This window comes from Aulonocara sp. 'chitande type north' Nkhata Bay, linkage group LG3 (assembly GCF_057382095.1).
Source record: "Aulonocara sp. 'chitande type north' Nkhata Bay isolate Kocher_YH1m ecotype deep benthic linkage group LG3, A_spYH_male_GT1.1, whole genome shotgun sequence".
NCBI classification, from domain to species: Eukaryota; Metazoa; Chordata; class Actinopteri; order Cichliformes; family Cichlidae; genus Aulonocara; species Aulonocara sp. 'chitande type north' Nkhata Bay.
The window spans coordinates 30,275,730-30,298,717 of record NC_141346.1 but is presented as its reverse complement, the minus strand read 5'-3'; the positions used below and the strand labels follow the sequence as shown (position 1 = coordinate 30,298,717).

At 42.6% G+C, this 22,988-nt stretch overlaps 1 protein-coding gene across 3 annotated transcripts in view; it reads right to left on the bottom strand.

Moving 5' to 3' along the window:
• Positions 1-1,035: 1,035 nt before the first annotated feature.
• Positions 1,036-22,988, bottom strand: part of exoc6b (exocyst complex component 6B) — a 135,044-nt gene continuing 113,091 nt past the window's right edge. For all 3 annotated transcript variants that reach the window (XM_086275983.1, XM_086275969.1, XM_086275975.1), the window contains 2 exons: positions 7,340-7,452; positions 1,036-3,968 (listed from right to left, as the gene is read on the bottom strand). In XM_086275983.1, coding sequence (XP_086132109.1) covers positions 3,842-3,968; positions 7,340-7,452 — 240 coding nt within the window. In that variant the 3' untranslated portion in view covers positions 1,036-3,841. The remainder of the gene's footprint in view (positions 3,969-7,339; positions 7,453-22,988) is intronic.

The following is a 22,988-nucleotide window of genomic DNA, read 5'->3' as shown; positions in this document are numbered from 1 at the left end:
TGTACAGTGTCTCAATAACAACATCTGCTTTACAAAAAAACCAAAAAACAAATTAGCAACAACATCTGCAGTGCGTGGACTCTGGATACCAATAAAGTTTTTAGTAAATTAAAACGGGGACAGTGGCACTAACACAAAAATGTATTTATTATGTCTTAAACAATATAAACTGACCATCATACTTTGATTAGCTAGGCTTGACCTCAGCTAATCTGAATGACTAAACTGCACCTCTCCAAGGTGTTTGTGCTTTCTGATGTATTTTCAATTAAATTATCTGACATATATTATGACCTGCTGTGTGCTGTAACATTTCATTTTGAGTGAAGCCTTTTATTACTCTGTTATTTAGCATTATTTATCTCTTTGTCTAATGCTGGCTGGCATTAGCTGTTGGTTTAGCACTCCACCTAGTAGCTGGAAAAAAAAGAGCTATGTGACTCCAAAAAACCCAACATAGTAGCAACTAAAATATTAACGCTTTAAAATGCTTAGTCCAAAATCAAGAGGTGGTACCACAGTGTCAATGTCATTCTTTTACATACAGTCTATTGCAGTTACTAGTTGCTAATAATTAATTATTAGGAATACTGAGAAATGTTTTGCAGATCTCTTATAGTTGTGAGAAAATCTTTTTTATAATAAAAGTAGTTTTTGTGAATGTAGTAGATGCCCAGCTGTCTTAAATAAAAGAAAATAGCCTTCAGTTGTTTAGAAAATGCAAAGCAGTCTTCACTGTGATCATAATAAACTGTGCAAGTCCAGGGTATTAACATAAAAGCTTCAAAACAGCATCATAAATAATATAGCAGAAAAGAAAACAGAGCAAACGCAGTCTGGAAAAAAAAAGGAAATTTTGCAGATTTTGAATTAATTTTTTTTTTGTGAAGAATGAAGTGTTTCCAGAGTCCAATCACCACGGCTGAGGACGGCTGCTTTATTGGCAGGAAAAACAACAAAATACAGCAAAAGGCACATTCAATAACGACGGCCTAGTTCCCTTTCTAAAAAAACAAACAAACAACAACAAAAACAACCCCCCCCCCCAAAAAAAAGATGCACAGCTAATAATGACTCAAAAAACTAAAGAAAAAAAAACTATTTAAAAAAAAAAGCACAGTGCTGCCATGCACAAGAGAAACAACACACTCATGAGCATGGGAAGGAAGACACTTTTTCCCTTCAGACACCCACCCACACCAGGTTAGCATTCCCTTTATAAATCCCTATTTATAATCCCTATATGATTAACGCACACACACGCACACCTGCTGCAGTTTCTTCCAAGGTCATTATTGCACCAGAGTTCAAGAAAGAAAAGTTATACAAAGAGTGAAAAGACCCCCGTTAGTTTCAAAGACGATCTAGTGTGAAAGGAATTAAGTATTGTGCTTCAATTATTTAAGCTTGTGTGTAAAAGTAGCCTCACTGCACACACTCACACAGAGCTTGGCATGTTCATGGAAGACACACATCTGTCTACAGCGGTTTATATACAAATCTTTCCAAACCACGTGGCAAGCAAACTACACGTTTTATAGCAAGTTGCAATGTTGAAGCATCCCCCCCCCCCCCGCCCTTGTTAAGACCTAGTTTTTGTAATACATTACAACAAAGAAAACACCCAAGCCATGTCCCTTCCATTTCAAATCAAGTTTCTCTTAAAAGGTTGGTTGCCATGTTGGGAGACCTCACCACCATCACGCACACGCACACACACGCACACACACACACACCTTTAAATCCCCCAACATGCACTGTGCTACCAAAGGAAATAAGGTTGCCAAATCAAGTTTCAAGTGTCTGCAGGTTGTATATACTAAGAGGGGAAATGGGTTACCAAGCTGCGCCAATATCCCCCCTTTTGTTAGAAGATAAAGGCAGTAACATTCTGTTCATTTTCACTAATATCTTGTTTTTGTTTTCAGTGCTTTTCCAGCTTTTTCACAACCTTAAAAAAAACAGAAAGACATTCAGCCATGGGAGGCGGCCCTCTGTGATGTACATTCAATGCGTTGTTATCACGTCACAGTGATGGATAGTGATGCGGAAGACATTAAAGGCCGGGTGAGGATGGGTGGCTTAACCGGCCCGGCTCAGTCTGAGAAGGACTGAAGGGGAAAATGGAATTGAGCACAAAAATACAACCTGCTTCAACGTTTCTTGTACACAATTCCCTTACAAAACTTTTAAGCCAAAATTAACTCTCATTCCCACTAAGCAGACCCACAAATGGATCGATAGCAACCATCCAGCAACTGGAAACGTATTTTTCAAGCTTCAAAGATGACGGAGAGCATTTGATCTGAGAGCAGTGGATAACAGCATGTGTAGAATTATTTGTAATGTTACATTTTTTTCCTTTTAGCTGCATGATAAAAAAGAAATGATCAATTTCATTATCACTTGTGCTCCTAAAGAGACCAAAGTCAGAATCCTTCCAGGCTGAAGAACACCAGGTCCAGTTAAAGGCAGAAGTTGGTGATGATGTAGATTTTTTTCTTGAACATCATGAGGTTTAAGGCAGAGCCAAAGAAAATAGACTAGTTCTCTGTAACTGGGGTTACAGAGCCAGAAAACAAACTTGTGAATATACTTTGTGTTAGGAGAAGATATCGGTACCATAACTTTTCTAAAACTGTAAAATCAAAGCTGTCAATTTAATGTTCAGTCTCTATTCCTACCTTCATCTGCTGCCTTGAGCTGCGGAAAATGTCAGAAAGGAGGCGATCATGCAGAAATGAGCTCCCTCCAAAGGCTGTCTGCGCTCTCCCTTAGAGACAGATTGAGGAGCTCGGTCATTCAACTACACTCCTCTACAATGAAAGGAGCCAGTTGAGATGGTTGAGCTATCTGATAGGAGGGAGAGTTTGTCTCTCAGCTTGGGAACACGGAAGTGTCCGCCAAGAAGAGCTGGAGGAGCTGGCTGAGGAGAGGGAGGTCTGGGTGTCTCTGCTTAGACCGCAGCCCACATGACCGATTCTGGATAAGCTGCAGAAAATAGATGGATCGAAGTTTTCTGGTTTCTGTTTCTACTGACCAAACAGCCTGAAGACAATTAAGCCTTAATTGTTGGACTGCAAACAATGCCTCGGGCAAAGAACAGGAAGCTTTGGCCCAGATATCGAAGAGCTACAACAGAAGTCCCAAAAACATTAAGCTTGAAGCCAAAATCGTCAGGTAATAGCCGACGGGCTTCTAGATTTCCTCCTCATCAATGAATACCATGAAAGACCAAAACCAACAATCTATTAATCTATCGTTTGGTAACTAAAGACCTCCTGACACCTTTTCTAATTACTGAGACGATCATTGGTGGAAATCAGTGGGAAATATTATTGAACTTTAAAAAACACAAGGCTCAGCAGGTTTCTGCCATTTATCGCAAATGGCTCTAATAGACGAGTAAACAGTTTTAGAAAGATGAGTTTTGTTGTTCGTTTTGATCTTTTTCTGTACTAAAGAAAAATATAACATGGCACCAGACTTCTGTTTATAAGTCGGTAGGACGTGTGGACACGGAATTACATTTTGAGAAGCCTGTATGGTTATCTAAGCAGATCCAGATAGCTCGATTAAAACTGAACTTTCAGGATGTACAACATTGCTTTTAAAAGGATGTCCTTCCAGCTAACATGCTACTGTGGACAGTTTCTTACATGGTTGTCTTCAGCCAAAATGTAACCACTAACACTAATCAGACTGCAAGCTTATCATCCAGTGTGCTTTTTCCAGTTTTAGACTGCCTAATTTGTTGTTGCTTTTTGAAGTTTTTTTTTTTTTTTAACTTAAGGTGCATACACCAGCCTCGTGGGGTTGTTGGCCAATTGTGTGGCTTGCTTTAGGTGTGGTGCTGCGCGATGAGGTTGCGTAGCTGCTTGATGATGGTGTCGATGAGCTTCTGCCTGTCTCTATCTGTCTTCCTGAACTGGGCGAAGACGTTGTTCTTCCTGCTCGTCTCCTTCATCCTGGAGATGGGTTGTGGGTGGGCGAGCAAGAATAAACAGGGAAGAAAGAAGAGCCAATCAGAAATAAAAAAAGATTTTAAAGAAATCAATCAGGGACAAATAAGGATCAATATTTACTGGGCTGTTCATTTCATGCAATCAGGAAAACACAAGTTTATGAGCATGCTCAGAACAAGCACACACCCCTGCTAAGGTCGCCTATTTGAGAAGAAAAAAACCTTCATTGTCACATGTGTATCTCGGCATGTATTTTTTTTTTGTATTCTTTAGCTGAACACTGGAGCGTTACGACCTCCAGGAAGTTCGGGGGCCCAGCAGACCAGACTAACCCCAGTAGGGTGCTTCCTCATGGGCAAAGAGAGACCACCAGGCCTGGCTATCTGAAGAGAAAAGGCTGTCCCTAATTAAGGTGCTCTGCCGCACAATGAATGAGAACATATGACTTTGTGCGTGTGTATTTTTTTTGTTGTTGTTGTTTCTTGCCTCAAGTCTTAAAAGTGTGTATTTACTTTCAGGTTTCTGTGTGAAAACTTTTAGAGGCGGTGATCCACAAAGTCAGATTATAACTTTTTGAGTTCATGCAGGTTGTGTGTGTGGTTATCTTCCCTATTTTCATATCAGCTCGGGCTCTATGGCCCTACACTGATGGTACACAGATAAAGGATGCGGGTGGTGTTGTAGCGATAACATCCTATGGTTAACAGCCATGGCGATAAACATCAGTATCATCACGACATGAATTTATGTTCTCAGGATGTGTGAGAGTGAGTAATACGGAAGGTGAGATTGCACACACCCTTTTTAAAAAGGAAGAAGGTAAACAGCTTTAGTAAACCCGAGTACTGGTCTTGGTGTAAGTACATGCCTCAAACAAGCATCTCTCTCTCTCTCACACACACACACACACACACGATACTCACGGCTTAAACAACCTGTCAAGAACATGAAGGAGGACAGGAGACAGAAAAGAGCAGATGGAGGAAAAGGTGGATGAAGTTCAAAAGTTCAAATGAGATTTGATGTAGGAATGCTGCTGGATTTCCACTGATCTGATGTTGGCTTTCTCATTAAAGGAGCTCTGCATAACCCACAAACCCCAAACCCATCCATTAACATACATTGTCTTTGCCCACTTCCTCATTTCCAATTTATATTGCATGTTTGTCATACTTGAATATTTCAGGTCATTAGAGAAGATAACCACAGTAAATGCAAAATGCAATTTTAAATGATGATTTGGTTTATTAAAGGAAAACGTTATCCAAACCTACATGGGTTGTGAGAAAGTCATTGTTCCCCTAAATCTAATAACTGACTAGAGTTGTTGCTGCCAGGGCCAGCACAATCAAGCATTTGTGTTAATTGTCAATTCTTCTCTGTGGAGGAATTTTGGTCCACTCTTCATTGCAGAATTGTTTTAATTCAGAAAGATCGAGGGAGTTTGAGTATGAACATCCTGTTTTAAGTCACAGCAAAGCATCTAAATCTCACGTAAGTCCAAACTTTGACCGGGCCTCTTCTTCATTTTGTTTGAGCCTCTCAGAGGTGGACTCGCTGATGTGTTTTGGATCCTTGTTCTATTGCATAACCCACGTGAGCCTGAGATTCAGGACACAAACTGATGGTTGGACATTCTCCTTCAGGATTTTCTGGTACATCAAGCAGACATCGTAGTTCCATCAATTACAGCAAAATGTCCTGAAGCAGCAAAGCAGCCCAGACCTTCACAGTACCACCACCATGTATGACTGCCGGTATGATGGTCTGTTTATGAAATACTGTGTTACACCACACGTAACCGGACTCTAACCTTACAAAAAGTTTGTCTCGTCAGTCCACAGAATACTTTCTCAAAAGTCTTGTTTTTTGGCAAATGTGAGACGACTCTTTACGCTCTTTGTGGTCAGCAGTGATTTTCTCTTTGAAACTTTCCTCCCGTCTCTTTCTGATTGTTGAATCATGCAGTTCTTTAGATGTTGCTCTGGGTTCTTTTGTGAGCTCATGGATGAGTCGTCGTTGTGTTCTTGGGAAGGTTCACCATCATTCCCTGAAATCCCAAAGCCTTGAAGTAGCTTTGTATCCCTTTCCAGACTAACAGACATCAATGACTTTGTTTTTCAGCTGTTTCTTTAGATCGTCATGGCGTGATGTGTTGGTGTTTGACATCTTTTAATACAATGCACTTCGTCAGACAGGTTGTATTTAAGTGATTTCTCTATTCAACAGTTCTTGCAGTAATTCGGCGTGGGTGTGTGAAACTAAACTCAGCTTTCCAAAACATGTGGGTGCTCAAAGTTGACGTATTCAAACAGGGTCAGGTAGATCTGGATAGAATTTTTTCCTTAATATATGAAATCATCATTTAAAAACTGCATTTTGTATTTTTGTAATGCGTTATATTTGCCTAATGTTGACATTTATTTGATGATCTGAAAAAATGGAAGCGTTACAAAAATGCAAACAAAAACATCAGTCTAAGAAATCAGGAAGGGGGCAAAATCAACAGCTTGCCCTTCCAGGTCATCTCCTTGTGCAACTTTCACTGCTGTCTGATCCCATTCCCAACACATGTACATCTGTAACCGGACAAACATCAACTTCTGTGTAAAATCAACCTGACTTTAATACTTGTATATCAAGGACAAGGGCTGGTTGTGAGAACTAGGTTTCACTATGAAATACCACAAATGAATCTCAATGGAAGAGTCCAAAATGTCCAAGCCTGATGTTGGGGGTACAGGGTCAGAAATTATTTTTCTTTCTTTTTAGACACTTTTAGGTTTGCGAACTACAAAAAAAAATACAATAAAAATAAATATATAAAATAAACAATTGGATCAGACTGTTGTAGAACATGGAGTTGTCTGAGGCACAATCCAGATTTGGCTCCAAGAAACTTAATCCTCTCCCCTAAAATAAAACTGTGCTGGGACACTGAAGGGGATCCAGCACACATCACAAGCGCTCAAGCTCAGAGTGGGATCTCCACTGATCTACAACTGCAAACATGCTGGATGTGATGCAGACCTTGATAAGGAAATCAGCCAAATTTGAGCCAGGCAGGGTTTAAATTTTTATGTGTGGGGGGGAACTAACTAAAATGTTGACGTTTTATCAATAGAAAGAAGTTTATGAAAATTCATAAAACTTAAAGTGAGGGCTTCAACTTTTTTTGTGAGATTAATTAACATGAAATTAACAGTAGTATAAAGCTGAGAAAACAAGGAAACTCTCACATTTAAGAAGCTGGAATCAGAAACTGTTTGGTCAGTTAATGGCAAAACAAGGATTTGAGTCATCCAAAAAATGAGGCAACAGAACAATAGATTAACAGTAATGTGTGAATCCCAGAATGATGAATCACTACTCACTTCTCCAGCAGTGCCAGTGCAGTGTGTGGGTTGACTCTCAGGTATTTGCAGGTGGGTTTGCCGTAATCAGCCAGGTAGGTTGACCAATCCCACTGGGTGAACAAATCCAGTAACTAGAAAAAAAAAGTCAGAGGAAGAACGTGAGATTTAGGGAGTGTTTCTGTTTTAGTCATAGGAAGATCTCAGATTTTGGAGATGATAAATTATCCATTAAGCAGTGATGAAATAAACACCAGCAGATCACCGATTCACTCACTAACCCACCAACATGTTGCGTAACAGCTGGTGCCCACTTCAAAAACCAGGGAAACATGAACCTGTAGCAGCTCTGAAGATAAATATGTGGTGTTTTATACAACTACGATGTACTCAGATGGATTCAGAGCCAAAGGTTTGTCTTGTGAACAGATGTGTGGCGCTTCCATGACCACATTTATCACAGCTTTTCTGGCCTTCTTTGCTCAGCTCGGCACCCCCACACCACTCCCTCACTCACAGCAGTGATAATCACGTTCATCATGACCTTGCTGTCGCATCTATGCCACTAGGTTAGTATATCAGACATGAGTGAGTCCTAAGGTATGCTCAGAAATACAGGATTGGGAGTGTAAGTAATAGAGGTGCAGCTCGCTGTAAAAATCACACCAACTGTGCTCTCCTTGAAAAAGGCTGGCAGGTGCAATCACGTTTCAATCGCAACTTTCAAAAACTTTACAAAGCTCAGAGGTGTCGATTTCATTTAAAGTAGTGGGTTGGACCAGTGAAATTCTCCTTGGTGTCAGTGTAAAGATTACAGATTATTAAGACATATTAAATACCTGGGAAGTGTTAATATATGAAAAAGAAGTGCAGTTTCAACAGTACGCCTCTGTTTTTCTACATAATGTAGAAATGCTGCTCTATGCTGCCCCGACTGTCCTGTAATTATAAAATGTTTTTGTTATATCACAGTAAGTCCTATTGTTATTGAATCTTTACTAGAAAACTAATTTCTATAGAAATATATAAACATTTTATATCTCACATTTAGTGAAAAAAAATCTACATATGTGACACTAAAAAAAGAGCACTGCACACTAACTCCACATTAGCACACTAGACCCTCATCCCATGATTCCACCATGCTGGTGAAATCATGGTTCAACAAAACCTAGAAACCCACAGATGACGGTGAACCCGTTAATCCCGCTGGGTAGTACACCCCTCTGAAGACTGCTCAAAAACCGCGATGAACCGAAGAGACCAACAGAGAAATGGTCAAAAATTCCCGCTGCCGTCCAGCTCCCTTTAGTTGCCACAGGAAACCTCATGATGTTGCTGTTTGCGTCCAGACTGCACTGTGAGTTATTACTCAGTGTGATTAATAAGAACATTAAAAGCACATTTGTTTGTGGGTTACTGCTTTAGTCAGATTATGCTTGCTTACAAGTGCCACTTGTGATGAAGATCAGTCCGCATGTTATATGAGTAACCACTTGTGAAGTCCGGGTAACTCCAAAGGAAATAGTATTAAGTTCTGGCACTTGCAGCTTGTGCCAACTTAATGCGGATGTTTATGTTTTCAGCACTTAAAAAAATGACCAAATCGTCTCAAGAAACCTTTAAGTTCCCCACATGGAGACATTTTTACATTTAGGTAAATAAAAGCAACAACGCCAAGAAAGTAAACGGCAAACGGGTCAAGGGAAAGGAAAGAAAAGCAACAAGCTGGAGAGGTTGAGTCTTCTTCGGAATGGCCCACATTTCAAACAGTTGCATAACCTGCCGCTGCCCTGCTGAACTCTACCTAACACACACACACACACACACACACACACACACACACACAGGCCCAGGCAGGCAGACCCGTAAGCCTGCAGACATTCACACACGCCGTCTCTCTATCTCTGTCTGTAAAACACACACACATATGAGCAGGAGCCCCAGTGAACTCTGGGTAACACCAAACACAGATCCAGAGAGAGAAACCATATGTGAGCAAGGGATGAGAGAAGAAGAGGAGGAGGTGGAGGAATGGAGTACAGAGGGATGGAGAGCAAAACCACATGTGAGGAAAGGGGGAGAGAAAATGAGGGAGAGTAAAGATGGAAGGAGACACAGATGGAGAGGAATGGATAACAGCGCTTACAGAAAGAGGGAGAGGGTAAAGGAAGGGCAGATGAAGATGGATAGATAAGACTAAGAGAAGGGGATAGACCGGAGTTAGTTGATGAAGGTGCCCCGGCAGGCGACCGGGGAAAACAGAACGGATGACAGAGGACACGAGAGAAATAAAGTGAAGTGAAAAATCTGTGAAAGTCACTGGCTTGTACTGCTGCTTTCTCAGCGTTCACATCTGTAACTATGGTCCTGACGTTTACGAAAACTGTGCTTCACCTCACAGAAACTCCTGCATGGAATCGTTAATCATCCAGTTAGTCCCTATTGTACATAGGATTGATTTTTACAAGTTCCCTGGAGGGTCCTTTATCTTTTCTTAATTCTTCTTTATACTCAAGTCAGAGAGACACTATTTATTCAATCCAACACGCATTTTTGTGTTTGTATAATCAGAATGTCGAGCTGTCATGGATGTGCTTTCAGTCTTCCACTGAGTTTAACGCCATTAGATTTCACACACTTAGCAACTTGGTTTTGTACCACTGAACTGTGCGGTGACTTCATATAGCGCTGCTGTTTGTTATTTTTGACATGAACCGCCTAGCTAACCTCTGCTGGAGACTTAGAACCCTTCCCCCCATGCACTCCTCGATGGCAGCAGCCTCCTGCAGCAGGACAGTGGATTTAAGAAAGATATCAAAGAACCCGAGGCTGTCAAACTCTCTGGATCTCTCCAGACTCTGTCCTACAAAAAGCCCTGGAGCAGACCCAAGATGCTGCAGAGTTTATGTCTCTGGGCTGGTTTGGGAACGCCTTGGTGTCCACCCAGACAAAGAGGAGGTGGTCAGGAAGAGGTAGGTCTTAGATTCTTGCCCACGCAATCCAAACACACCTAAGTATTGATGGCTGCTGCGGTGCTAGCAGCTTGTGTTGCTAATATAAACAGTGCTAACAGCAGTAGACTGTGCCTTTCTCCAGGCTAACATCTCCATGCCTGTGCGGAGCGGGCATAGCTGACATAGCCGACAATCGTCAACAATCATCGTCTGTATCAAAGTCCTGCAGAACCACACTGAGCTGCTGACATCTAATTACGTCACCACTCGTTCTTTAACATCGCTGACTGAGAAGGAAAGGGGCGTGGCCCTGGTAAGGGACTGGTGGTGTTGTAACACCTTTGAATCGACAGGTAACTGCTGTTGTACATTAATAAAATAACTCGTGTAACTGCAGAGCATTCGTGGTCAGCAACTTCTAAACATTACAACACTCTGACTGACCTGTCTTGGACATGTCTGTACAGTATTTAACACCAGACCAGTCGATGAACTTGCTGACTCAAAAATCAGTGGATGATGTAACAAGTTGCTACATCTCTGCGACGTGATAAATCGGCCCAAATGAAACAAGAATTTACTGGGTGTTCAGTTACTTCTTTATCTGGGAACTGAACTCATACAATCAAACCAATACAGACAAGACCAGCTGAACAGTGCCTGCTTCAGTCAGTAGTAAAATAGATGGCCTTACAGACCACCATAAGCCACGATTCCACATGCATTCATACAGCGCTTTACCTTTGACACACAGACTTAAAACTATCTTGGCCAAGGACACTTCAACATACGGACTGGATTGAATCAGGGATTTTCCAATTACTGGACGAGCCTCTCTGCCTCCTGAGCCACAGCCGCTCGTGCTTTAGACACGTGGAAGTTTCCTTTCATAAAGACCCAGAATTTGAAGACTGCTGTGGGATTACTGAGTTATAACAGTGTATTTACTTTCCAATTAAGCACTGCTTTTGTCTTATTTTGAATTCACGCCACCTTTATTTCCAGAGCAGGTTCAGTTCAGTTTTTATTATTTTAAAAACACTCTGGGGTTTTTTTTTTCGGTTTCATTATTACTTTGTTTTCCTAATTATTTTTAATGGAGCATATTTTTTTAGAAGTACAGACCAGAAAAGCTGACAGCACTTTATGAAGCTCACAATCGTGTAAACACCTTGAGAGTGAATCAAGAAATACACCAAAACCTCATGAGGCGGGCTGTGATGACCAACCTGACAAACTAAAGCGAAACACATTACACACCCCTCGTCCAAAGGCAGCCGGTCACAACGCGCTCCATCCGGAGATGGACCCCAGAAAAGGAGGATGCTCTGAGAGACTGCTATGACACCACAGACTGGGATGTGCTCCTGAGCCCACATGGTGAGGACATAGAGGGGGCGACACACTGTCTTACAGACTACCTCAACTTTTGTGTGGACACAGTCGCCCCTGCTAAGACGGTACGGTGTTATCCTAATAACAAACCGTGGGTAACACAGGAAGTCAAAGCTGTCCTCAACATGAAGAAGAAGGCTTTCAGGAGCAAAGTGAAGGAGGAGATGAAGGCAGCACAGCGGGAGGTGAAACGCTGCCTGAGGGAAGCAAAGGACACCTACAGGAGGAAGGTGGAGCAGAAGTTGGAGAGGAACAATATGAGGGAGGTCTGGAATGGTGTGAAAACCATCACAGGCCACAACACCAAGAAAAGCACAGTGGGGGGGACTGTGGAGAAGGCAAACGAACTCAACAACTTCTTCAACAGGTTTGACCAGCCCACAACCCCCCCACCCTCACCTTCACTACAGAGTCCAATCCCCACTCTCCTGCCTCCCTCGCTTCCCCCCCTTCCTGACACCATGACACCCCCCTCCTCCAATCCCTCTCTCAGCAGCAAGACATCTCCCCCCCTCCCCTCCTCCCAAACATCTCCCAGTGTCACAGTGGATCAGGTCAGGAGACAACTGAGGAAGCTTCGCCCCAGAAAGGCAGCAGGCCCAGACAAGGTGTGTCCGAGGATGCTAAAGGCGTGTGCTGCTGAACTTGGGGAGCCGCTACAACGAGTCTTCAACCTCAGTCTGCGACTGGGGAGAGTGCCCGCCCTATGGAAGACATCCTGCATCGTCCCGGTCCCCAAAAAGAACCGGCCCAATGAGCTGAATGACTTCCGACCGGTGGCACTGACGTCACATCTTATGAAGACTCTAGAGCGGCTCTTCCTCAACCTCCTCCGACCACAGGTACAACATGCCCAGGACCCACTACAGTTTGCATACAAGGCGGGTGTCGGAGTGGAGGATGCCATCCTGTACCTCCTACACAGAGCCCACTCACACCTGGATGGGGGAAAAGGCACGGTCAGGATCCTGTTTCTTGACTTTTCCAGTGCCTTTAATACCATCCGGCCCTGTATGCTTCAGGAAAAACTGAAAAGGATGGAGGTGGACCCCTGCCTGGTGGCTTGGATCTCCGACTACCTCACCGACAGACCACAGTACGTCAGGCTGAAGGACATCACGTCTGACACTGTGGTCAGCAGCACAGGAGCACCACAGGGAACTGTGCTGTCCCCTCTTCTCTTCACCCTGTACACCTCTGACTTCTGCTACAACTCTGAATTATGCCACATTCAGAAGTTTGCAGACGACACAGCCATCATGGGGTGTATCTGGGATGATCAGGAAGAGGAGTACAGAAGTCTGGTGAGGAACTTTGTCACATGGAGTCACACAAACCACCTGCAACTCAACACCTCAAAGACTAAGGAACTGGTTGTGGACTTCGGGAGGTCTAGAGCAGGTCCACTGCCGGTTCAGATAGAGGGGGAGGAGGTGGAGGTGGTCAACAAGTACAAGTACCTCGGGCTGTGGGTGGACAATAAACTGGACTGGTCATGCAACACAGAGCACCTGTATAAAAAAGCCCAAAGCCGACTGTACTTCCTCAGGAGGCTGAGGTCTTTTAACATCTGCAGGAAGCTCCTGAGGATGTTTTACCAGTCGGTGGTTGCTGGAGTACTTTTCTATGCTGTGGTGTGCTGGGGGAGCAGCACAGCAAAGAAGGACTCATGCAGGCTGGAGAAACTGATCAGGAGGGCTAGCTCTGTGGTCGGCATGAAGCTGGACACTCTGGTGACAGTGGCAGAGAAAAGGACATTAAAGAAACTGATTGACATTATGAACAATGCTGGGCATCCTCTGCACATGGCCATTAACAACCAGAAGAGTCTGTTCAGTGACAGGTTGCTTCTCCCAAAGACAAGAACTAACAGACTTAAAAACTCCTTTGTCCCACACGCCATCAGACTGTTTAACTCCTCTCTGGAGGGGAGAGGGAGGGGAAACAGGAGGACAAAGGAGGGGGGAACAACTAAGCTGTAGTGCCTCTTCACCTCACTGTGCAATACCTTTTGTGCAATACTTTTGTAAATAGTCAACAGTGCAATAGACCTCAATACTTGAAATGTGCAATTCACTTGTATTTTTATTTTTTATTCCTATTTATTCTATTTATCCCCTTCGTATATTTTATTTATATTGTCTCTGTATTTATATATATGTGTGTGTGTGTGTGTGTGTGTGTGTGTGTGTGTGTGTGTGTGTGTGTGTGTGTGTGTGTATATAATATTCTGTAACTCTGTAACTTCTGTCGGTGCTGTGCTTTTTTGGAAGTCGAATTTCCCAGAGGAACCCACCCGAGGGATTAATAAAGTTCTATCTTATCTCTTATCTTATCTTATTTGCTTTATTATTATTATTATTATTATTAAATTATAGTGAATTTTGTGAGCACAAATTGAAGTTTTGCTTTAACTTTAACATGCCTGGGTGTGCCACCGAGCTATTAAACAGCTATAAACTAACTGGATCAGGAGTTGCCCATCAGCAGGTACCAAGAAGTCATACCAGTCTGAACTAACCACCAAAACTGATTGTTTTAATATAAATGTTTATTCTCTTCCACAGCCTGTCAGATATATGATTTATCTGTTTTATTGATTAGCCTTTCTTTAAGTGTTCCCCTTTATTTTGTGCCATAGAACGTGAGACTTTATCAAAATATGAAGCACTTTGTCACTGTGCTTTGAAAATGCCATAAAAAAAGTTATTATTATTATTATTTCACGTCATATGTAAGTGAAAGTAGTCCTTGAAGCTGCATCTTTATCTGTATTTTTTTTAAAGGTCATGGCTTCTACCTGACTTCACCTCTTCAGAGTTATTCCTGAAAACAGGAAACATCCTAAATATTTTCTCAAATGGTTCAACCTGGCTTCGCAAGACAAGTGATTCCGTTGGACTCCCCCCCCCCCCCCCCCCCCCTTCCTTTCCTCCCTCCTTTGACCCCCTCCCAACGTCTCCTATCGCTGCTTTCTGCTCCTTTCCTTCCACCCTCTGGCCTTTTCACTTCTGCGTTCAGCTCTCTCTACTTTGTCCCCGAGTTCACCCTTGCACGGCCGAGGTTTGACCTGCTAATCCTCCCATATAAACAAACAAACACACACACACACACACACACACACACACACACACACACACACACACACACACACACACACACACACAAGTGAGGGCGGTTAAAGCACAAATATTATTTGATGATTAGGTGCCGATACAAGTGTGTGCACAGTGTTCACATAAACTGTCTGAGTATTATATAATATTGTTTGTCAGGATGTTTCCATCTGCTTGTGTGCAGGAAGTTATTTGTGCACACGCACCTTGCTTTGTGTATGTATGTCTGCACTGCTTGTACGTCTGTATTTGTGGGGACCACATGCGCACTATTCTTCACTTTAACGCAGATGTTTGAACGCAAAAAAAAGCCTTTTAAAGTTATTGTTGAAGGTGTTGGAGGATGGGCTTTGTGCTCAAAGACACAGCACATCTGTACTTGTTTCTGAGGAACATACAAGGTAAAAGCATGTGGGATAAACACATACTTTAGCTGCCTGTTTACAGGAAGTAACGCCCCCCCACACACACACACAGCAAAGAAGACACACGCCACCATGCATCCATAGATGGATAAGCTGCTGGCTGAGATTCGTGAGATTTTCATTTTATCTGACAGCAAATCACTGTCTTCACTCTGCAATCATGCTCTGCGCATCAGTCTTCCTTTATCTCTTGCTTTCTTCTCCCACCCACTTTCTTTTTTTGTATCAGAGATAAAAGGAAAATAAACCTGCACAAAATTTCCCGTTAGGCATGAGGATTGCAGAGGACAAGAGAAAGAAAAAAAGCAGTGAGGACGACAAAGACTAGGAAGGAGAGAAGAACAGGACCACAGACCATACACAAGATCCCACATTGGTTAGCAAAGTCCCTTCAACCCTTCAAACTTTGAGTTCAGGGTTTTTACTGCAGCCATGCTGGTGTGTTTGAAACCTGACATGATGAGGGATCGACCTAAAAGCAATGACACTGTGGGCTAGTTGGCAAATGTATACTGTAAGGTAAAGACCCTCCCCAAGCCGCAGGTTTCTTCCTGTTAAAGGGGAGTTTTTCCTTCCTACTATCACCAACTGCTTGCTCATAGGGAGTCATCTTACTGTTGGGGTTTTCTCTCTTTTTTAGTGTCTTTTTCTTAAAATATAAAGCACCTTGAGGCAACTATAGTTGTTGTTATCTGGTGCTATAAAAGTAAAACTCAATCTTCATTTTTCAGTCTGCTAGTTTTCCACTCTTATTCTTTTAAATGCAACAGAAAAAATTAGTATGGGGACAAGATGGAAAAAAACTGCTGCAAAAACAAACCTTTAGCTTCATCGTAACATTAACAGCTGTGTCTTTTTTTTGGGCAAAACATCTCATCTCATCTCGGGAAAGTTTATGAGTGAACCTCAGTTTGGATGACAAACTTTATTTATACGTCACTTTTCTTTGCAAATTTGCACCAAGGGGAAAAAAAAAAAGTCTAACGCAAACATCGATTAGGGGGGTGACACAGGAGTGAGGAGTGGAGGGCACGAACAGTAGGAGAAGTTCAACAAGAAGGGAGGACAGCAGGAGGAGGAGGAGGCAGATAAGACTGATGAAAATGGAAAAGAGACGGAGAAAGAAAAAAAAAAGTGTGTACGGGGGTGGGGAGGGGGGGGTGGGAGCGTGGGCTGTCCAAAAAACAAAAAAAACCAAAACCCAGCCACACGCGAGCCAGCAGGTCCTTCTCTCTCTCTCTCTCTCTCTCTCTCTCTCTCTCTCTCTCTCTCACACACACACACACACACACACACACACACACACACACACACACACACACCCCTGACCCTTGATTCACCCGAAACACACACACAGAAAACGGCAGGTCTCTCGCTTCACCTCTAGCTGAACTTCTCTCTCCGTCTCGCTCTCCCTCTCTCACCTCGCTGTGACCTCCCCCACGCTATCGCTGCTGTCTCCTCACACACACACAGATTATTGCTTCCTCTTATTCTTCTGGGGGGTGGGCAGAATAACAGTGATGTGTTGCCCTCACATTTCTTGTTTGTTTTCTCTCATTTCTTCTCCGCTAATGGGCTTCTTTTACTTCTCGTAATCCCTCACCCACAAACCCCCTTCCCTCCCTCTTTCTCCACCCCTCCCCCCCTCTCTCTCTCTCTCTCTCTGTTTCTACAAACTCCATGCCCTCCATCCTTTCTTTCCCTCGTTATCCCTCCTTTTTCGTGTCCTCACCAGCTTTTGTCACTTCCATCTCTTTCATCCTCCTCATTTAACCCAACTTCCATTCTTCACCCACCTTTTTACTCTCCCCATCACTCTCCCTGTGTTCTCCTCCCCTTCTTTCAGCCCTCTCTACCTCCTCAAGCTTTTCACTTGCTACTTCAACTTCCTCACATCCATCCCCATCTTTTCCCTTCTCCCTTTCTCCCAAGTTAACTTGACCCATACACTCCCCCCCTTTGCATCTTTCCTCGATTCCCCTCACCATCCGCAGATTTGTCTACGCTCCCCTCCTCCCCCTCCTCTTCTTCAGTGTTTAGCAGACTTGTTAATGGTTATTCCGGCTGCAGGCAGGATTTATTTGTTTGGGACCGTTGGGGAATTGCCGTGTTCCCGTTGCTAATGGCCAAACGTCAGGGTCACCCAGAATTCATCATGTTTACACTCACACACACACACACAGTTAGGTTGTGATTATGTAATGTTTCGGCTATGAAGAAAACAAATTTGTGACCCAGCGGTGTGAACTTAGTATCATTCATCTTTACACGGGAGAGGAAAATGAATAAAAATGCACCATATTGGATAATAAGTAACGCTTTCTAACTTTTCATCCCTTGCTCTTTAAGCTCCAGTGCTCTTACTCCCTCTCCCTGTACACTCGTCTCACAGCTCTATTAGCTCTCTGTGCCCCTCAAAATTTGACAGGCGAGAGGTCAAAGGTTGCTAAAAGCAGGGAAAGTGCACCAGGCTTTTATCAAGAAAAGCAGCCCTTTTGGCACCGTCCATCTCCACAATCCAAATCTACCGCCTTCATCCGTCGTGCGACAGTCACCCAATGTGAGATCACTCTTGTCTTTATTCCCAGTGAAGTGCTGTTAAAAGCAAGAGCGGCACTGTTGAGATCCCTGTTACAGGAATAAAGTGGAATTAGCATCCAGGCTGCACGTACAGTGCTGGGAAAAAGTATTTATTCTCTTCCAGATTTCATATCTCTTTGCATATTTGTCACACGTGTTTCAGATCAAACACATTTTAATAATCTACAAAGATAACCCAAGTAAATACAAGATGCAGTTTTTAAATGATGTTTACATTTATAAAGGAGAAATAGTTATCCAAACCTACTTGCTCTCTAAACCGAATGACTGGTTGTGCCACCCTTGGCAGCAAGAACCGCAATCAAGCATTTGTGATAACTGTTTTTTCCTTCGACTCATCACCGTGAGGAATTTTGGTCCACTCTTCATTCAATTCAGAGACATTGGAGGGTTTTTGAGCATGACTGTGATGTCAAACTTTAGTCTTGGACTAGGCCTCTCCTTCATTTGAATTGTTTGAGCCTTTCAGAGGTGGACTTGCTGGTGTGTTCCTCCTGCATAACCCAAGGTTAAACTATTAGTTTGTGTCTTTGAGCTTCAGGACAAAAACTAATAGTTGAACCTTTTTCTTGAGGATTTTCTGGTGCAGAGCAGAATTCATGGTTTTCTCAAATACAGCACGTCATCCTGATTCAACAAAGCAGCCCCAGACCATCACAGTACCACCACCATGTTTGACTGTTGGTATGATGTTCAATCTGTGAAATGCTGCATTGGTTTTACATTAGAATTAAACTAGATTAGACTCAAATTTTCCAACAACTTGTCCACAGAATATTTGTCCAAAATTCTTTTGGATCATCAAGACGTTTTCTGGCAAATGTGAGAGGACCTGTGTTCTTTTTAAATAGCAGAGGTTTTCTCCCACGGACGCCATTTTTGCCCAGACTCTTTCTTATTGTTGAATTGTGAACGCTGACCTTATTTTGGTAGGTCAGTCACTTCTGGGAAGGTTCACCACTGCTCCACGTTTTCTCCATTTGTGGATAATTTCTCTCACTGTGGTTCATTGGAGGCCCAAAGCCTTAAAAATGGCTTTTGGTTTTTCTAGGTCATAGCATGATGTGTTGCGATCTTTTAGCGTGCTTCACTTTATCAGACAGGCTCTACTTAAGTAATTTCTTGATTCAACAGTTCGGGCAATAAGTAGGCCTGAGTGTGGCTAGTGAAATTAAACTAAGCTTCCCAAAACAATTTGATTATTAACAAACCAATTACGTTTTCACAGCACTATATAATCTCTCTCTCTTTTCTGCTTGTGGGAGAAAGTGAAAGATTTTTGTTATCTAACATTTTACTTTCAGCAGATTAAAAGGTCAAAGGTTAGCAAAGCAGAGAAAATGCTTCAAATTGTTCCAAGGCTAAATCGTTTCCTTTGACACCTGTCCATCACCAGCTTCATCGCTAAGTCCTCTTTTCACTTAAAAGTTCAAAGGTCACCATCAGCACACAAAGACCACCCCCACACCTGTCAGTTAGGTCTGTGCGTCCGGAGTATGTTTAAGGTCAGACAGAAGAGAAAAAGGAGGCGAGGACATGCTGGCTATTTGAGGCGGAAAATAATGAGGGAGCATCTCGACACCTGCCCGTCACGGTGGTCGTCCTGCCTGAGAAAGCAGTTTTTACCTTCAGCATGAAAAACAACGGCAGCTGTCTGTCATCCTTCAGCTCCTTGCTTTCTTCCTGACACAATCCATATTTTTGGCTTCCACTCTGCACCAGATTTTAGGGTTAAAGGTGAGATGTGGAGCAGAATTTGGAAGCGGTCCCACGGACCCCACAATCCGAGATGGTAGCAATGCACATGATCAGAAACCTTTGGGTTGACTGTTGGTGACGCTTGCACCGATCCTCATGTTCAATCTCTGGTTGTCTCTTGCTTTTGTCACTTAAGAAATACTCCCAAGTTAAGTGCCACTGTGTCTCCCTCTGCACTGCAGATTGTTATTCATGCAGTTATTGTAATCCATCGTTCATTTGTTTAAGCAAACTCACTAGAACGTTTGCAGGTTATTCAGAGCGTCGCTTCGAGGTTACTCTCGTGTCACACTGTTGCTAATTCCACAAGGTCATGTGATCAGGGTCTGCTGGCCGTGCAGCTACGAGGCTGAGAACTAAAGGAAGCAGAGCTTTTGCAGCAGCAGCCTCCAGACTCTTAAACTTTCTTCCTCTTCTAAATACAAACAAGCTCAAACCTCATCTTCTTAAACTTGCTTTTGTGTATTTTTTGTTATAATGATTTTACATTTAGCATTTTTATTATGAAGCACAATTCTTTATTGTGTCACATGTGTGACCTTGCTAAGAGGAGAACAAATTCTTGCTTTTAGTGTTGTATTACTGGAATGTGCTCAAATCGGGAGTGATGTCACTCTCAGCTCCGGCATCCGACTTCCGGATATAAAGCAGCATTACCTGCATTAATAGGCCAGTTGTCCCTTTTAAGGTGAGAGTCATCGACCCCACCCTGTAATAACATTGTGATGGCTCGTGTGACCCACATGGTGTGAATTGAGGTGTGGGTCATTACTGTGACAGGGGCTCAGCAATCTTTAGACATGAAGAAGCCTCCAGAATGAGAAATTAAATTCATGAACCTGAAAGAAGTCCCAGTCCAGGTGCCTTCGTACAAGTGTTTAACTCTTTACACCATGCACACAACATTTGACGACTTCCCCAGTAACGTTAATGACGTGTTTTGAGACCTCTGTATATATCAATAAAGAGATGGTTTGAACAGCATTAGAATAGTTTCCAGGTTTTTCCAAGGGTACCTGAATAGGCAGAGACCCCCCCTCACCGTCTAGCACAAACCCATTAATTTTATTCTAGGCCTGAAATATGACAGGAACCACTTCAAGGGTTACTCCTAGTAGGCTGTTAAGGGTTAAAACCTTAAGACAACTCTTAGGCTGTTTTGTGAATGGATGGTTCATTAAATGTGAACATTTTAAAACGTGATTATTTACACTAAAAGAAACATACGTTTAGAGTTGTCATTTGTGCAGTGGGTTTATTAGTTTGGCAGACTTGAAATAAGCCTGCATATGACCCATAGATTGGGAGTCTGGCAGTTCTGCATTACAGCACTAAATGATCACATTTGTGAAGCCAATATGGCTGGAAGCCTTTTTTTTTGTTCTTTTGCTCTAAAGTGAATAATGATCTATCATCAAAAACACATAAAAGGTTTTACATTCAAACCATGTAACAACAAACATACAAATATCCTGCCGTGGTTGGGTTTTTTTAATCTGGAAATAATATACTTTCATTATCATTTCGGAGGAAAAATGCTTCTTCTGATTCGTCAGAGCCCAGGGTGATGTCCTTCATTTGGTTGTTTTGTCTGAAAAACAAAAAAAGCCCCCAGAAGATTTCATTGAAATAATTTGAAACTGACAAAAGCAGCTGTGAGAAGCTGCAGGGAGAAAATCTATTGACGATTTTAGCACCAATGTCCCATGCAGTGTGAGAAAGTCCGCTTAGACACCGGCGTGCTCAATCTTATCTGCCACAGAGTCCCACTGACAATCTGCAGGAAAACCCTTAAGTCAGCTCTTGACTTCTGTAAGTAAGAAGTCAAAGGTCATATGCAGAGGTTATACTGACTAGCTACTATCACCTCCACTTTTACTTTTTTAAGTGCCAAACAGAAACTTCTTCCTCTTGGTTTCTTTTTTGTTGTCGTATTCAACCAACATTTGTTTCTAACTTCATGTCAGCATGTGAAAGGCCCTCCATCACTGCTTACACATAACCCCGTACCCTCCAGCTCGAACACTATCGCTCAATCTCGAGCTATGAATGGAATGAAGCACACTTGGATGTTTATCGCTTCGCAACAGGGAACTAATTTCACTTTCTTACTGCAGGGCCAGGAGTTAAATTAAAACCAAAAGCTTGTATCTTTGTACATCTGCCTGCTGCTTCGTTTCCACAGCCGCAGCACGCTGCTGCCAGTGACCACAACGCAGCACAACCTCCGCTGTGATACTGCTTCGCTGTGCGCACTGCACTTCATTTATCCACTGCAGGTCGACTGCTCGCCATGTGCACGAAGCAAAGTGCAGATAAAATCCTGATACGTTATCGCTCCCTGAGGGAAGCTATCTTATGCTTCCTCCACACGCACACAGAGACGCCAGAAGTGTGCAAGAGAAGCTTGCTCAAAAGCACTTTAATCATGCTAGATGTATGCCATACAGGAGAATTTGAATCTGACTGATATTCAGATAGAATATGGTTTAAATTTGCTCAGTGACCCATTCCTGGCTCTTGCCAGTAAATGAATAATAAACAGAAGCCGCAGCAAATGGATAAAATTGATTTTCTGACCTGCTTATTTTACAGAAGATTGATGTACACAAGTATATTTTTATCAGCCTGCTCATGTTAGCACACTTACAACACTCATATAAGTAAATGAATGCTTGGACTGGAAGCAGTCGATGACGACGAATATCAATCCATGAATTTTCCACTTTTCGGACACTAACCAAACTAGCAGCCAAGTGAGAAGCTGCAAGTGGGTTACTATTGGTAACCAGGGTTCTTACAGCTGGAGGCAAAATTAGATTTTTAAGATCTTCTTTTTTCATGTCACTCTGAATGAAATTTAACATCAACTGCACAATAATCAAAATTGAAGGGGAAAAAAAACGTCAGTGATTAGGGATTTGGATGCTAACTGCTTGGTTTCGTGGTTTGGTCGAGGCCCCGGATAAACATTAACACAAAGGAATTGTTGTTAACATCAACAACAAGTTGATTTGCAATGTTATGGGCTAATCTGCACTCCCTGATGTAGATCATATCATCCGAAATGCATGCAAATCAGGCTGGGTTCAGTGTCTAAAACTAATCACCGATTGTTGTTGTTTTAAACACTGACATAGAAACGGGTCACAAAGCACGATTGGTGCCTACGGTGAAAGGCAGTAAGCCTGTTCCCTTTATTGGAAAGAAATCTCTACAGTTACCTGTCATTTCATGCTGTTTGATGAACAAACATGGATATTTTCTTGAATTAATGAAATTCAACGGGAAAATCTTTATATCAACATTGGAAGGTGCAGGATGTGGGGCACCTTGAGGAAAACTTACTTCTTCACATACTACTCCCTGATACTGGTTTTAGTTGGGTGGAACGGCCCTAATCTACATTTTCCCA